Source organism: Anser anser (genome assembly GCF_964211835.1).
Source record: "Anser anser genome assembly, chromosome: 9".
Taxonomy (NCBI): Eukaryota; Metazoa; Chordata; class Aves; order Anseriformes; family Anatidae; genus Anser; species Anser anser.
Window position 1 is genome coordinate 11,196,110 of NC_139729.1, and position 16,389 is coordinate 11,212,498.

Consider the following 16,389-nt stretch of genomic DNA (forward strand, 5'->3'; position numbering starts at 1 on the left):
AACTTTTCAGGCAAACATTAATGTCCGTGGCCACAAAGTTTAACAAAGAATTCTATTTACTTACAAACAAGAACAAAAAATACCCCAGTCATAAATTGCATGCTTAGAATTTTCACTGAGTGCTTGATTTGCAAAAATATAGCTTATTAAACTATACATGCAGTATTATACCTTGAAGGGTTAACAAAACACCAGGCCAATTGCAGTAGACCAGAAAAACTCCAGCAAATTTCACTCCTCTAGCCTTCAAAAGACTAAAAGCTTACGTAGACAATTCTTACTATTTTGCTAATGACAGAACTAGAACGCCACAACCCATCACTTAAAATTCTTAACCCACTAAAGTATGCAGAGTATACAGCAGCCACTGGAACTTTCTTCCCCCCCAAATCCTTAGCTAGCAAGCAGGTGGCAGAAGAAAACTAAATGGGTATGCGGCTGGGTTTCATTATTGGCAGTGAAATACTCTTGTAACACAATTTGCTTAATCGAAGTGGCTCTTGTAAAAAGAGCTAGTGGAAGAGATCAAGACACCAACATTGGGCAGTGAACAATCTACAGCACAATCACTCAAATTTATCATCCCCTTCAGCCCCTGGACTCAATTCATTGCCAACATGAGCGCAACTGCTATTGACAGAGCTGAATTTGTATGCAACACTAACAGCTAACTGTACACAGTACAAAGAAGAGGTCACTGCAGGTCTGAATAAATGAATTTGGAAGCAGTCAAGTGGCCTAAAGAAGGCAAACTCTCTGAATCTGATCCCTAGGCTGCCACTCAACCTCTGTGTCTTTCCCACATCTGGAATCTCTCTTTCACCATCTGGTGATTGATCTCACCCTTCCATTGCTGATCACAGCCCTCTGCCCCTTCTTCAGCTTTAGAACATCTCTGCAATATATAGCATGGGACAGAATAAAATCCACCTTAGGAGACTCAAAGGCTTCTTTGAAAATATTGATATCCATACCCTGAAAGAAAAGAATACCTGTCATTGAAATAGGAAGAAAAATACTCCTCTGAACACTTTTTAAAATACATCTTTTTTGTTTCTGTTCAAGAATATCTTAATGCCTTGCTAAGATTTATCTCCAGGCCCCTTCGTTTTGTGGTCTTAAACCTCGTTCTTGCCAGTCACCTTCAAACATTATCACAATTTCTGATGTGAAGGGCCACAACCCTAGTAGCTGTTGCTAGTTAAACCAGTAGTTCCATTCATTTGTTCTTAAGAGATTCTTGCCTAACCTTTTAAGACTAGTTTGAGAAAAACAATTTTTTTCTCTGCTTTTTAAAGAGATCATGAGATTGAAGTTCTCTCTTAAACCCCAAGAAACCACTCACTCAAATAGATCCCTGAATCTGCATTCGTTTGACTTTTTCAAGTTGTGTAGCTTTGATGTGCATTTTTAGATGGACTGTTTTATTTAGGTAAGCTCAAACTTTCAGAGCAATATAAAAAAAGTTACGTTCCATTGTTACTTTATCTTATCTTTATCTGAACATACTACAATAAGAAATTCATTAGATGAACAAGTACCCTACCTTTGTAAACACCAACAGACATGCTTACCCCAACAGCAAATTCTAAGATGTCAGCTCCTGCCTCTAGCGCCTTTGCAATTTCTTCTTTTGCCATTTTGGTGATGAAGTTCTTGGCATTATTTGACGTTTGTGTCTGTAGAGCTGCCCAAATGGCCTTAGCGACAAGCGTGTTCTTGCTGTTTGGATCTTCACTGGGATTATTAATCATGCTAATCCGAACATTATTGCTGGATTTCTGTGTTTAACCAAACATGCATTAGGAAAGCTTTAGGTTTCAGCTTTCTTTTAAATGAAAAGTAGTCCATAATATAGTAAACTCCATAGCAAAAGTTTGTAAGAGTTATTTTAACCAGAAAACCAGATTTCAAATCAGGCAAATAACAGCACAAGGTTAAAAGGCTGAACGAACTAATTTAACTTCAAGTATTTAGTTTACCTACAGGCATCACTGTGATATCTTCTAGATAATACTGTGCCACACAAGAGATTTAGGACCATGGCCAGCACTCAGAGAGCTGGCAAAAGCGTGATTTATGAGTAAGCTACGTATTTTTGTAATTCAGTTACCTCCCTGGAACAAATAAGAGCAGAGAGCAATGCTCATGTTAATCTCCAAACAAAAACACAGACATCTTCAATTTAGAACCAGAGGCTTAAAAGAACATCTTTTCTTTATTGTATTAGCATAGTGCCGAGAGCGGATTCTGTCCTAGTACATGAAGGTCAGGGATGTTCCAGCCCCCTTAAACAAGCTGGAAAATAAAAAACCTATCTCCCCAGGGTCATACAACTGGAAGAAGCACAACTTGTGTTTTTCAAGGCTCTTTCCACTGTTTTATTATCAATTCTAACCTGTGCAAGTGAAAACACTACTTACCTGGTGTTTAATGGCATCATACAACAATTGCCTCCCTGAAGGTTTATCAAAATCACCAACAATCCAAAAAGTAACTGGTCTAACAAAAGAATCATCTGCAGAAAAAAAAAAAAGAGGGTGCGGGGGGAATATTTGAAGGTGAAGGAAGGAAAGCTTCAGGTTTTCTTTATTTGGAGGAAAAACAAGGTGCACATGCAAAGATTTCAAAAAAAGTAAAAAGATATACGAAAAAAGTGGAGAAGGCTAAGCTAAAAAGTCTGGCAAGAGAGGAACAGTAGTATTGCTATCAGATTTCATTTACCTCATTCAGAAATCCCACATTGGACAGCATGCATTACTGTTTCTAAACTGGATTTCTTTATTTTTGCTACCGATTTAATTTAGAAATTATAAAAGGAACCTATAAAATAACCTACTGATTCCACCTAGGGTACAGACATATCTCTCCTTTGTACTGAAGCTGTTAGTTCAGAAAATCAGGTTTGTATAAAGAAAAAAAAGTGGTGAACCAAACATGCACTTAAACACCTTTCTTCATTTCTTGCTGGTACTAAAGCCAACGTTACAAAGGAACCAGAAAATTCCCAAAACAACAACATATGGAATGCTAAAGCATGTTTTACCATAAATCTCCTTGGAAGACATTCCTGGTCAAAAAGCAGAAAGGAAAAAGGGAAAAGGAAAGAGGCATTAATAATTTGACAGTAATCCTAATGCGTATCAAGAAGTCACAGCACTGTGCTGGGCATAATTGAATCACTGAAGCTCAGTTCCAGCAAGCAGCAGGTTCACCTTAATTTTATCAGAATAAACTTTGACACCTTCTCGCCACCAAATAGATTGATGCTTTATTTCCGTACCACAGCACTAGTCATAGCAGTTGCACAACACCCCATGAAGGTATTATTTTTAAGACCATTTGCAGAAAATGCTGTGCCATTATGACTTGAATTGTTTATCATCTTCCCTCTTCAAAAACTATCAAGACAGCACCATTTCAGTTCTACTGCTGAGCCAACAGTGAAGTTATATGTACAGATATCTTTAAAAAAATAAATGTGCTACAGCATTACTATAATCAGGTACCAGTTATTAAGTATCTTAATTGACCCAGAACTGTCAAGCCATGGGATTGCAAACTAATACACACTTAAAGGAGCATGTGGAGATAGAGGTTTAATTAATAATCTACAAAGAGAAAGCAAGAAACTCCTTCAGGTTTAAGTGGCAACACAACTCAAAGGCAAATACTAGACAGAAGCAGTGGGAACACTTAAGGTTCCACATGCATGCAGGTGGCTGAAGTACTACTGGGGAGACTTGTGAGAGCCTAGTAAAGAAGAGAGGCAGGAACAAGAGGAATTGGTTCAAATGACAGCAGCTTACTTATGATTCCTAACAAAAATGCAGGAAAGGCCTGATTAAACTCTGTATTATGTCTGTGCATGCATTTCTTATAATAAGCAGTATAGCTGAGTTTTAAGACTAACAGGGGACATGATGTATACCTATAATAAAGCAATGCCATCATTAAAAAAGCAGTACGTGCACTGGGGAAATAAAACCAGCACAGACCAGGTTGGCAGTTGTCTTACATAATGGGCAATAACATTTTTTTTCTGAATCGATACGACTTTTAGTAATTTTGAATTAGGAAAACGTTATAGTCCCCCTTTATATTTTTTTAGTCAGTGTAATTGGAGGACCAGAGCTTAACATTGCTGTGTTTCTGGTGGTTTTATGAATGCAGCAAGAGCACGTTGGGTGGGACTCCATTATTAACAGGAGGCTGGGTTTACAGAAGGGAACATTTTTTTTCTATGCAGATGTCAAGCCCTATAAAAATGTTTATTTTTAACACTTAGATCGTACCACTGTCCACAGGCCTGAACAAGGTTCGGTGAGTGTCTCGAGTACTGTATGCATGCTTGGAAACATGCAAGAATAAATTTGGGTTCATAATCCACTGTAGATGTTACCTTTCTTTGTTAAGTAGGTCATGCTGTTTGCTACAGCAGCTGTCTTCTCTTTGGAATCCAACGTGGTAAATCTAGCAAAGTCATCCACATAAAAATTATCTGACAAAGAGAAAAAGTATTTAGATACCAAAGCAAACAATTTCCATGTAAAATGAAAGAAAAAGGACTGCTATTATGAAAGCAGTAAGAACACATCCCACATTTTTTCCCCTGTGATACTGCTTTTTAGATTTAATTTCCATTACTAATATATAATAACTTTAAGAATGTATTTTTGTGTCATAAATTAATAACTACATTGCATTTTTATATGTAGAAGTTAATTGAAAGAATTATTTAAGTGTCACTAGGTTCAAGTTAATTTATGTAAACAATATACATTCAAAACCCTATTGTTTTACTATTTTTCGAGAAAGGTAGTTGAACAACTGTATTTGCAGCCCTGACATTATAATGCAGAGTCTCTGGATGCATTGGGTGTTATTACTTAATACTTTATCCGTGAGAAGTTCTGCTAAAATATATGGCACAGCAAATCCTAAGTAATTCCAGAGATGACTGTCATGCTCTGCTCAAAAGGAGGTTAGAAGAAACAAAATGTTGCTTTATATATAGAATACATGACTGTATTGTTTCTGACTTTTGCTAGTGTTCCTCAATTTCATTAGTCATATTCCCCTAAAGATCTGTATAGAAGTAAAACAAATTCCTGTTTTGAGAAGTTTGCACATACTGATGCTGTTATTGTATGTAGCATCTCCCCCAACATCAGGACTAGGATGTTACTTGGGGTGCTGTTAATACTTTGCCACTAGAGTTTTCCATTGGGACAGCAAACGTCTTTGAAACAGATATTTCAAGTTTAATTGAATTAAAAGCATCCCTTACTCATTGCTGTCAGATCTAGGTACTCTCTGTCAGACATTAAGATCCTCGAGTTAATTCTTGGAACAACGTTAGGCTGGTTCATGATATACTCAACCACATCTTGATCATTAGATAATTCACCCTGAAGAAAAGAAAAAAAGGTGATATTTAAATATCACACATATATTTGCCGTAGCTTAATAAAATACAAGAAATTTTGCAAATTAAATTGTTTTGTGTATTGCATATTTATGGACTTCAGAGAGAAACAAGATTTGGAAAAAACTGACTCAAAAGTCACAGCTGAACTCAGCACCTACCAGGTATACAGCTCGCTGGAAGATGCTTGTGGTTTCCAGGATTTTGTGCATCGTCACGGTTTCTAGGTCATCAGGATCCAGCTGATCTTTTTGAAAAGGCATTCCATTGAACAGCACTACAGGGAGAGGACCTACACCCGTCTGCTCATAGTAAGCTCTTGCTGCCTAAATCCAGGGAAAGAAGTAGCTTTACCATGTCAGCCTGTTACCACAAGGGTTCATAATGTTTCTACGCAATATCCACAAATGTCTGTTCTAAACACACTAAGATATCCTTTCAGCATTGCGTAAAACACTTTTTGTATCTTACATGCAAATGTCGTCCTTGTCTTTCAGAGTTTCAAAGCAAAGAGTTGTTTTATACTATGGAAGTGCAGTGGACTATCAGAATATCCCATTAAGTTCATACCGTAAACAAGTTGATTCTAATGAGCATGTTCTAGTAATAGCAAAAAAAAAATGGACAATATGAAACCTGCATTTCCCATTTAGTTCTCATGGAACTATGCAAGCATTGATATGTGCAACACAAGACAGGGTAGGATTTTTTTATTTTTATTTTTTAAGAACATATTGCATAAACATCTGAAAAACACGTAGTTTTAGGGCAGGGGGTTATTATGTCAAGACAAATTTCCATAGTTCGTGTAACCACTGAAAAATGTACCATCAATATCGATGCTCTGTTACAGATAGAAGTTAATAGCATTCTACTGTTTAGGGCTTTCAAGACCTCAAACACAAATCCTCACCTTATAGTTACTTTTTAAGGACACAGACAAATATCACAAGGCTTAGATCACATGAAAGAGTTCTCGGTATTGGTTTTGTCCTTTATACAGAGAGAAGCTCTCTCTAAAGGCTTCCTTCCTTATCCAAAGGCTTTTCCAGTGTTTTAAGACATGGTCATGCTGAATGGTGTCAGGTACAACAGTTGTAGCAAGGCCTCCAGAATGGCCTCTTGAGTCTTCTAGAGGACAGCCACTCACATCCGTTAGGAGCGTCTGAGGGGTTGCTGCTTTTGTTTTGGTTGGTTTTGATTTGGTATCCAGTACGTAAACTGAAAAGACTTCTCCTATCATTCAGTAATTTCTGCCTTTAGTAGGTTTTCATTCTCAGAATGCTTTCCCTCCACTTTCCTACATAGTAAGAACTAAAATGTCTACATACAATTCAATTTATATAACCCTGACTGCATTCCTTACATTTGAAGATGCAGGCTGTATCGTAAGTGTTACAAAGTTATTGGAGACAGTATTTTCATTCATTCTTCTAGAATATTCAACAAAAATAAACACTGATCCCCTATAGAATCCCAAATAAGATCTGTCTCATCATCACATAAAAGTGATCCAATAGTTATTTGCTCTCCCAACTTTCTCCACATAGGAAAGAATCAACCCTAAAAACAAGTTATTTGAGGAAGATTATTGAATGCCTTGCCATAGGAAGGCCATTTTGAATTCATCCTCATTGCTTTGTTTCATACAGTATTCAAACACTGATGATAATAATAGAGAAAACCCACACCAGTCCCTCCCAAACATTAAGCTCCTTGGTCTTCTTATGAACCATTCCAGTGCCTCAATTTTTTTGATGCAATTTTAAACTCTACTAAATTCTACATGCCAGAATGAACGTAGGATCTATGAGTCACAAGAAAGTTATCTTGATTCCTGTACTACAGAGATTTTAGAAATCATATAGTATATATCCAAAACATATTCTAATATATATTCTATAAAACTTTGCACTGAACATAAATACCTAAAGCATTATTAAAAGTCACACCAGTGTGTTAATTTACTAGATACATGCTTAGTAAATAAGAGAGCTGCATGAAAAAAACATACATAACCATAAATTCATAACAGTGTTGAAGCAAAAATGTGAAAATGTTCTATTTCCTGAATTCTTACCTTTCTGTTTTGATCATAGGCAGAATCAATTCCCAGAATGCTGTTCACTTCCACATAAGGATACTGTTTCTCAAGGACACTAACCACATGCTCCACTTTCAGCTGATCTCCTGTTTTTACTTTGTTATATATCTGGAAGGGGGATACAAATACAAGTTTGCAGGTAAGCTGACCCACCACCTGTATTCCAGTAATGGCATAAAACATTAACATTTGCAAAACATATTTTCTGCTGAAACACAATTATCCACTGAAATAACATCTTCTAAGTACAAAGCTAGAAATTACGAAGTACTCACAGCTGTGAAAATTATCCTGCTTTACCTTATAGTCATTCAAATGACTATTCTGCAAACGTATCTTCAATTACAAAAGTAGGACTTGGAGAAAGAAATGCTCAAGTAAAGCATATCCAAAGAGCTACGTTTCCCTTCTAAACTCCAGACGTGCTCATGAACAACTGAGTAAACCTCACATGTAAAATATACAACTGATTATGTTTCCTTCTTGAAAGCACAAGATTTTGCTTATTTGACTTAAAATTATATATTAAAAACAAAACTGAGAATAAAAGTCATTGTCTTGAAGCTACCAGCAGTATAATATCACAGCACACCCCAGCTTATAGATTTATAAAACAAAGTCAAACCACAAGTGAAAATGCATTTGCTATTATCTATATCACTTTACAGGGCAAAAATATGAAGCAGGAGCTATTCAAGGTAAAAATTATATTACATTGAAGATATACAGCAGTTTAGAATTCATTGGCAGAATGAGGAGGAATTAGAAAAACTTACCACACTAATCTTACATATGTGGAAAATATTAAAAATACTATTTTCCATTTTAAATGAATACTTACAGACATGATTGTCTGGAAAGCATAATTATTGTCCATTTCTTGTGCCACATAATTGTACACCCTAAGAAGGGCAACACCAGGATCCTGAAGTCCATCAACATCCTCTGAGTCATTAACCACAAAGACTAGTCCTATCCTGCAATCAAACAAACCCCCATATCGTGAATCTATTATACTAATAAATAATCAATTCTTCATACAACTGTGGGATACAATCACGATCTCAAGCAAAGGCTTTTTCCTAAATAGACTAAACAGAAGATTTTGAGCAGAATGGCCTGGAATCAACATTATGATGTACAATCTCTAATGGTGAGTCCATCAGAATCTTGCTTTTCATCTGTCTTTCATCCATAGTACTTGCTTTTAAGTTTGTTTTGGACTGCTGAAGAAATTTTTATTCAGCTTTGTTTTTCTAGTAGCAAAAGTTACATTCAAGAATTTTTAAGAAGGAACAATGTTCAGTAAATGCCATTCCCAGACACCAATACAAGATATTCAACATGCTCAAGCAAGTCCAGAGAAGGGCAACGAAGCTGGTGAGGGGTCTGGAGAACAAGTCTTACGAGGAGCGGCTGAGGGAGCTGGGGTTGTTCAGCCTGGAGAAGAGGAGGCTCAGGGGCGACCTTATCGCTCTCTATAGGTATAGGTACCTTAAAGGAGGCTGTAGAGAGGTGGGGGTTGGTCTGTTCTCCCATGTGCCTGGTGACAGGACGAGGGGGAATGGGCTAAAGTTGTGCCAGGGGAGGTTTAGGTTGGATGTTAGGAGGAACTTCTTTACTGAAAGGGTTGTTAGGCATTGGAATGGGCTGCCCAGGGAAGTGGTTGAGTCACCATCCCTGGAGGTCTTTAAAAGATGTATAGATGTAGAGCTTAGTGATATGGTTTAGTGGAGGACTTGTTAGTGTTAGGTCAGAGGTTGGACTAGGTGATCTTGGAGGTCTCTTCCAACCTAGGTGATTCTGTGGTATTTAGATACTTAACATTTCTAAAGTGTTCTAGCAGTAAGTACTTTACAATTGCAAAAGTCACAAGAATAAACATTAAAAAAGCAGAAAAATACAGTAATTACCTCAGTGGGATGTGGTTACTGAAGAACATCTCTGCCACATTCAGTAATTCTGCTGTGGTCTCGTGAGTAGGATCTACTATCAGCACCTGCCCATAAATTACAAGTGAAAGGTTTCTATTCCCATAAGAAGTCAAGATACTGTTTTTAATTCACATTTTGTTGCAGAATTATCATCAATCCCATTTTATACACTGACAGAGAGATGAGACCCACTAAGTCAGAGTTTCTCCTAAAACCTTTAAGAAATCCAAAATCATAATCAAAAATATCCCATCCAAGCTGGTCCTCTACCATTTACCTTCTAGAGCTACCATAGAGATCTCACAAACTCTTTATTGGATCTAAATATAACCAGTTTGCCCAGAGACTAAAAGGACACCCAGGATTAAGCTGAGGACTGATGATCATCTTTTGAAGTCTTGGTGCAAGAATGCTTTCTAACTAAAACAACTGAAGCTGCTCTTAACCCCATTAAGGAAATACTAAGTAACAAACATGAGGCATTTCATGAACCAACTTCAGGTATTACAAAGTTGTAATGCATACAAATTCTCCCTTGTCAGATGATAGTTTGTTCCACCAGTGGAGCAATTTGTGGATGTTTAAGTGGCATACACATGACCAGTCTAATAGATGCCAGAGAATCATGTGCAATAACCTCTGAGTCTCGGTCGTAGCTCTCTAGTAAAACAAAATATTTTAAGAGAGATCTCAAGATATTTAAGTGGCAGAGAATCCAGAGCACATGTAGGTTAAGTTCCAAAAGCTAATGTCCCTACGTTAAAAACAAAACAAAACCAACCAACACAAGAACAACAAACAAACAACAAAAAAACAACACCCATCAACGCATTTCATTTCTAGTCAGAATACTACTTACAAAGTTATGGAAGTTTTTTCTGATTTGTCTGATCACCCCTGGAAATGTGGGACGCAGCAGTTCTTGCACATTGTAAGGCCAGGAATTATACCGACTGTCAACTTCCAGATTGTTGATCCACTAACAAAAAAATAAAGGCATTTAAATGACTGTCTGTTCTTGCTCAAGCCTGAGATTCTAGAATATTTTAAAATCAGATGATATATTGAGTACTATGTGAATAAAAACAAACTTTTGAGAAGAGCTAATTACATTTAAAACACAGCATTTGTTATCCATACTGTTGTTCTCTTTTCTTCACTGCAATCGATTACGAGGTAAGAACAGAAGTTCCCCTGCCAGCTTAAGAATGCACCGCTCAAAGGCAAATAAGATATTTCCTTTATAAAAACCACACGCACTGAAATAGCAGGGCTTCTGATGTCCACAGCATAATCTGAATCTGATGGCTGGATGTTCAACTTCAGAACATTGTGCAAGGAAAGACCCTCAATTCCTAAGCTGTGCAGGCCTTCCATAACACGGGCTTCATTGCGTAGTACATCAATCAAGCTGCAAGGAAAAGAAAAAATTGATGAATGTTAAAGATGCAGCAAATAATTTGCTGTATCCCAAGACTAACAGGTGAAAGGTATAAGTAGTAGTGCAGAGGTACAGCAGACGTTTATTTTTCACCTATTTCTAACTGTCCCAAGGAACTTGAGACAACTTAAAGCCACTCAATTATATTTCTAGGAAAAACTACATTAAATAAAGATAAGTAAAGCATGAGACACATATGTAATTTCAATTCCATACTACTGAAACAGATCTTGGCAAAAATATAGGGTGGTTTTCAGATGAAAAATGTACAGGGACTTATTCTTTGAGAATCAAATAGTCTACTATCTTCAGAATAAAATATGAAGATGGTCCCTGGAAAACAAAATCTTACTTGTCCACAGGATGTATCACAACAATATAAAGGTGACTTCCCATTCTGATATTCTTGGGTATTGCACTTTTCTTATCAACATTTTTGTAAAACAAACTTGTTTGCATAATGGAAGGAAACATGATTTGCATTTTCTAGCAGTTAACTTTTAAACCTAACCTAAATATGCAGGCATTTTGAAGAAGATTCAAAACTGTCTAAATGACTTTACTACCCATACACAAGCAGTATACAAGAATCTAAATATGATACAATTTTTCTGAAGAAAACATTCCTACCTAAATATGTCTTGAGTGTCTAAATCAATAAGTAGTCCATTGATGAAGAGAGCAGAATCTCCCGGTTGTAATCCTAATGTTCCTTTGAAATACTGAAAGAAAGTAGAAAGAAGGGCATTAGAAGAACGCTGTGCACAGAATAAATGTTACTAGAGTTCAGTGTCAAAACTGTGGATTTTTATCTCCATTATTATTCCAAATTGCATCATATTACTTCCCAACTACAGTCTTTATTGACTTTGTGCACACACTCATACCAGAAGAAGATGCAATCGAAGCTATCTAGAGCATAGACACATAAATGAAACTTCTATTTGTTTCTACATGACTCACTAGCAGATTTGGAAAGTTCCTGAGTAGATTTTTAAAAGTAAATCAGATTACATCATTAGAAGTGCTTGGGAGATGTCATTTAGTGGATTGACAAAGTGGATTGACAAATAGCATCCAGCTAACTCTCTTAGCTTTTTAAAGCTCAGTTTTGAGCAAAGCAGATGTTTACATGCTGGATATTGAATGGTACTAGCTACTGTGTTTAAGGTACCAACTAAGTCATGAGCTAGTGGATATGTCATCAATGAAAAGCAGATGAGCTGTCACTGTAGTCTGATCTCCCAAAGATCAGGCATCCCACAAACAGAAAACTCTTATCAATACATCGGAATTTCTTCCAAGTACCTCTAAGCAGTACCCCAACTGAGTGGATATTTGTTGCAGAGTTGACGAACCATCACAGAGAACAACTTTGAACCAGAAGAGGTAAATAAAATACAGTCCTCCCAAAGCAAAGTTCACAACTCTAGCAAAAAAAAAGTATTATTTTTTTAAACTTAGAAGTGTCATTGCTGCCTTCCAGTACCTCTTGCCATGCAGTATCAGTTTTAAAATTCCCTTAAGAGGCACAATGAACACTGAAGGAAAAACACAGCATTTGGACATTAAAAAGCCTAATATCATGAAGAAGAAGAGCAAAGCAAATGGAAGAATAGCAAAGGACCAAATAAAGTACCAAGAATAAGAAAGCAGCATCTAGTCTGGAAGAATTTAAATATTTTATTAAATAATAAAATCTCCCAGAGAAGAGCTGAGTACATGCAGTGTTAAATTATACCTTTTTTGTGAATAATTATACACTAAACTATAACTTACTGAAGGCAGTGAACTTTACTACCAGGTAATATCCAGACAAACCGACAGTCATGCAAAGAATAGCTTTAAAGGGCAGGGTTAGATCTAGCCAGATCTGGATCTGGTAACCTAGATGTATTTGAAATGAAACCACATCCACCAAACCATGGGGGGTTACCTGAGGACCAATCTGATCTAGCACAAAACAGAAAAGCCACCAGGTAGCTTTAACTTGCACTTACATTCTATACTTTGTCCCTTCCAGAACCACACCAGACGACAGTGTCAAACCGCATCCCTTCTTTTCTCATTTTATCGCTATTGAACAACAAGGGATTTCTCTTTCAGAACAGGAATCTCAGGGGACTGGTAAGTAGCTTCCAGGTAACTTTGCATTTACTATGAGACTAGCGAAATATCATTGATCAGATTTTAAACAAAGACATAACTGTCTACATTTTATAGCAGCACAGATAATATACCAAAATCTATTGTTTGGCTTTGTTTTTATTACCATCTTAAACTTGTATTTTGTATTCTATCCAGACTGCACTACCATATTTATTTTAATTGTACTGTACAAGATTTCCTAGTGTTTATTATTTTTTTCAGTGCTTTGCTAACGCCAAATAAACAAGAGCTGTTGAAACATTAATCAATGACCTCCACAGATCCCTCACAACATTTGTTTTCATTTCAAAACACATGTAGACTTATTTAGATAACTTAAATTTTTATTCCTTTACTATTTTCACTCTCAAAACAACAGCATTAGGACTACTCCTCCACATAGTGTGGATCATTTTAAGACAGAAGTTTTCATGTTTATTATACTGTTTCCTTGTAAACACTGATCCATTCAGATATCTAAGCACCATCTCAAACTGGGTGATGAGAAATAAATTTCTTCTGCATCCTCAAAACCTATTGAAAGGTGCTTAAAACTTTTAAAGCAATAGCTTTCTAACAAGCTACATTCCATTCAGCTCAGAGGTTTTAAAATAATCCAATATAACTACCTTTTCACTAACAATTTTCACTAAAAAGTGCCCACACTTAATATCCAGTTGCTTTTGAGAAGTTCGAGATACAATCAAAACTAACAATCACTAACTTGAAATCAGTGTAAACCTCTTTTTAACTATGAACCAGAATGAGCAGTGCTGTGACATTCAGATTTTACATATCTGTTGGACTGTTCAAGCAAATATAAAGTCAGAGACTTGAAGGAACAGCAGAGACAGTTCTACAAGAAACTTATTAACAATATTAACAGCTTGAGCTAACAAGCCATCACTACAAGGGCATCATACTTGGGTGGTTGCAGAAGAAGCAAGGACTAATGTGACAGACATCACAATTTCTACTTCATTACTGATGCAGTCCTGTCCCGATTATAAGATTAAGACTGTCTACATGAATATCCTAAGAACACCTAAGCCATATGTTTTCAGAAAACAAATGGAACGAACATTTTCCCCCCTGGTTAAGAGTATAGTACCTTCATTGTATTTGAAGTTCATTTTATAATGGTAAATAAATACAGTTAACAGATTCTAAGTTCAGAATGTCACTTTCATATACATTAAAAAGTGCTTGCAAATAACTGTCAGAGCACTTGATTACTGTGAAAAACTATTATAGGGGCAGCTCTAAGAACAAAATCCCCATACCATCTTTCCTCAACATATTCTTGATCCTACTCGAAGAATTTTTTACCAGCATTTTCATATCTGAGTAAACAACCTAAATAATGTTTTTAACCCACGTTTGAAAAATTGAGCCCCTTCTTTGCTCCCCAAATGCATACTAAGACAAAGTTGTGTGTGAAGACAGTGTGTCAACATTTGGAGCAAACTGTGAATTTTTTAATAAATTATTATTTTCAAAGCTTGAATTTATATTAAAATATAAGCGCGAAAGCACTACATTACATTCTGGAAGCATTACCTTTTGGTTCTCTTCAATTTCTGCTCTAAGTTCGGAGGAAACAACTGTTTTTGTTATGGCTCTGCAGAAATAAAAACATGATTCTGTGAATCACCTTTCTGCTCTTCTAATGGATAGATTAGATATCTAATTATCCCACTTTTTGTACCTTAAGTATATTTAGTATTCTAATATACAGAGCTACAATCAGAAGAACTTGCACTTTGTGGTATCATCAAGAATTATATATATATATTTCAGGAAAAAACGCAAGAGAACATAAAACCATTATTCACATGCCAACTGCACCAGGAAAGACAAGCTTTTGACTCTCAGTGTCTAGTTTCATATTAATCCCATAATAAAAGTGGGCAGCTTCCAGAAAGGTAGAGGTGGAATCTGACAGCACGAAGTATGGGGATTTCACTCTCTATTGTGGGCTCCCATTCCTTTCCTTACATCGGATCTAGAGATTGCACCGTCACAGAACGGGCAAGTTCAGCTCACAAATATGACCAGAAACTAGGTGACAGGACAATGCATACCTTAAGAAGTTATAAAGAGTACAATCATAACATCCATCACTGGGGATGAGACCAGAACTCAGTTTTTTACACTCAAGTATATCTGCATCTACTCAAAAAAGCAGCTCCTATGTCATCATTTTTACAACCTGGGTCATGAAATCTATCAAAAGTAATCTATTTCTTCACTGGTTGGGCAGGCCAGATTATGACTGAATTACTTGAGAGTATTCAAATTAATTTCAAGAAATTGACAAAGTGCAAAGAACAGTGGAATTGCACATCAACATCTGACACAAGGTTGACTGGGCTGTCTGCTGAAGTAGATCCCAAAAGAGTGGGATCCAGTGAAAAGGTTAAGCCTAAGACACCAAATGGGAATCCTGTCCAATAAATTCTTGAGGACTCAATACAAAAGGTAGCATTTCACACCAGCAGCTCAGTTAATTCTGCCAAATTTTGTACTACTCCACACCAACTGCCAAAGAGAAACACTGTAAGATCCTGACTGTAACCATAAGCTGAAGAACTTTTCTGCATAAACCTTCTCTGGTGTTTGCTTTCAGCTAAATAGAAATGCAGACATTAACCAAACCACTGTTGCCCGTCTCATGTTCTGCTGAGAAAAATGACAGGAAAAAAAACTAAGTATTCATTATTGGAATTACCTGGCCTTTGTAGGAAAGTTCTGACTGAGATCTTTCATGACCATCAAAGCATCCACAGGGGGAGCAGTCAAAATGCGTGCAGCAGTTTGAAAACTTAAATCTACAGGTGAAACAACAATAAAATGTAAACATGCAATTGCAGTCATCTTAATTTTGGCTTTCAACTTCTTTGCTCATTGGTTACATAAAAAAAATTCTTTTCCACCTGCACCTTTAGATACCTTCTTTTGTCTTCTTCCCTTCTATTACTTGCCTTTCAGTATGAACCAATACCACCTACAGGTAGTTTCAATGAGACTAGACCATCACTTTTTTTTTTTTGGTCTGGGTAAGAGGATCTACCCTTCAGAAGGGGCCTAGGGAATTATTTCACAAGCTAGAGATACAAATACCACTTGATTGAATATAGGTAGATTCACTGTGGCTACAACACATGTTCAATATTTCCTATTATTTTTTTTCAGAGGATGAAAAACCCTTCCACAGACTTCTTCTGATGATTTGCAAGGAAATAGGTCACAGCTGCATGCAGAGACTCTTGAAATATATTTCTTTTGGTCTTGAGAAATCTCAGCTTTCCACACCAAGGATGTGATCGTGGAA

General features: G+C 36.5%; 1 protein-coding gene across 4 annotated transcripts in view; it reads right to left on the reverse strand.

Annotated features, from left to right (window-relative positions):
• The window catches only part of UGGT1 (UDP-glucose glycoprotein glucosyltransferase 1), a 43,567-nt gene that overhangs the window by 18,016 nt on the left and 9,162 nt on the right, over window positions 1-16,389 (reverse strand). For 2 of the 4 annotated variants that reach the window (XM_083849331.1, XM_083849328.1), the window contains exons 11-25: window positions 15,787-15,886; window positions 14,616-14,676; window positions 11,538-11,629; window positions 10,727-10,877; window positions 10,326-10,445; window positions 9,446-9,531; window positions 8,374-8,509; window positions 7,509-7,640; window positions 5,590-5,754; window positions 5,291-5,411; window positions 4,403-4,501; window positions 3,047-3,070; window positions 2,424-2,518; window positions 1,575-1,781; window positions 844-975 (exon numbers count right to left, since the gene is read on the reverse strand). In XM_083849331.1, the coding sequence (XP_083705457.1) occupies window positions 844-975; window positions 1,575-1,781; window positions 2,424-2,518; window positions 3,047-3,070; window positions 4,403-4,501; window positions 5,291-5,411; window positions 5,590-5,754; window positions 7,509-7,640; window positions 8,374-8,509; window positions 9,446-9,531; window positions 10,326-10,445; window positions 10,727-10,877; window positions 11,538-11,629; window positions 14,616-14,676; window positions 15,787-15,886 (1,721 nt within the window). The remainder of the gene's footprint in view (window positions 1-843; window positions 976-1,574; window positions 1,782-2,423; window positions 2,519-3,046; window positions 3,071-4,402; window positions 4,502-5,290; window positions 5,412-5,589; window positions 5,755-7,508; window positions 7,641-8,373; window positions 8,510-9,445; window positions 9,532-10,325; window positions 10,446-10,726; window positions 10,878-11,537; window positions 11,630-14,615; window positions 14,677-15,786; window positions 15,887-16,389) is intronic. The other 2 variants (XM_083849330.1, XM_083849329.1) reach the window with 1 other exon arrangement.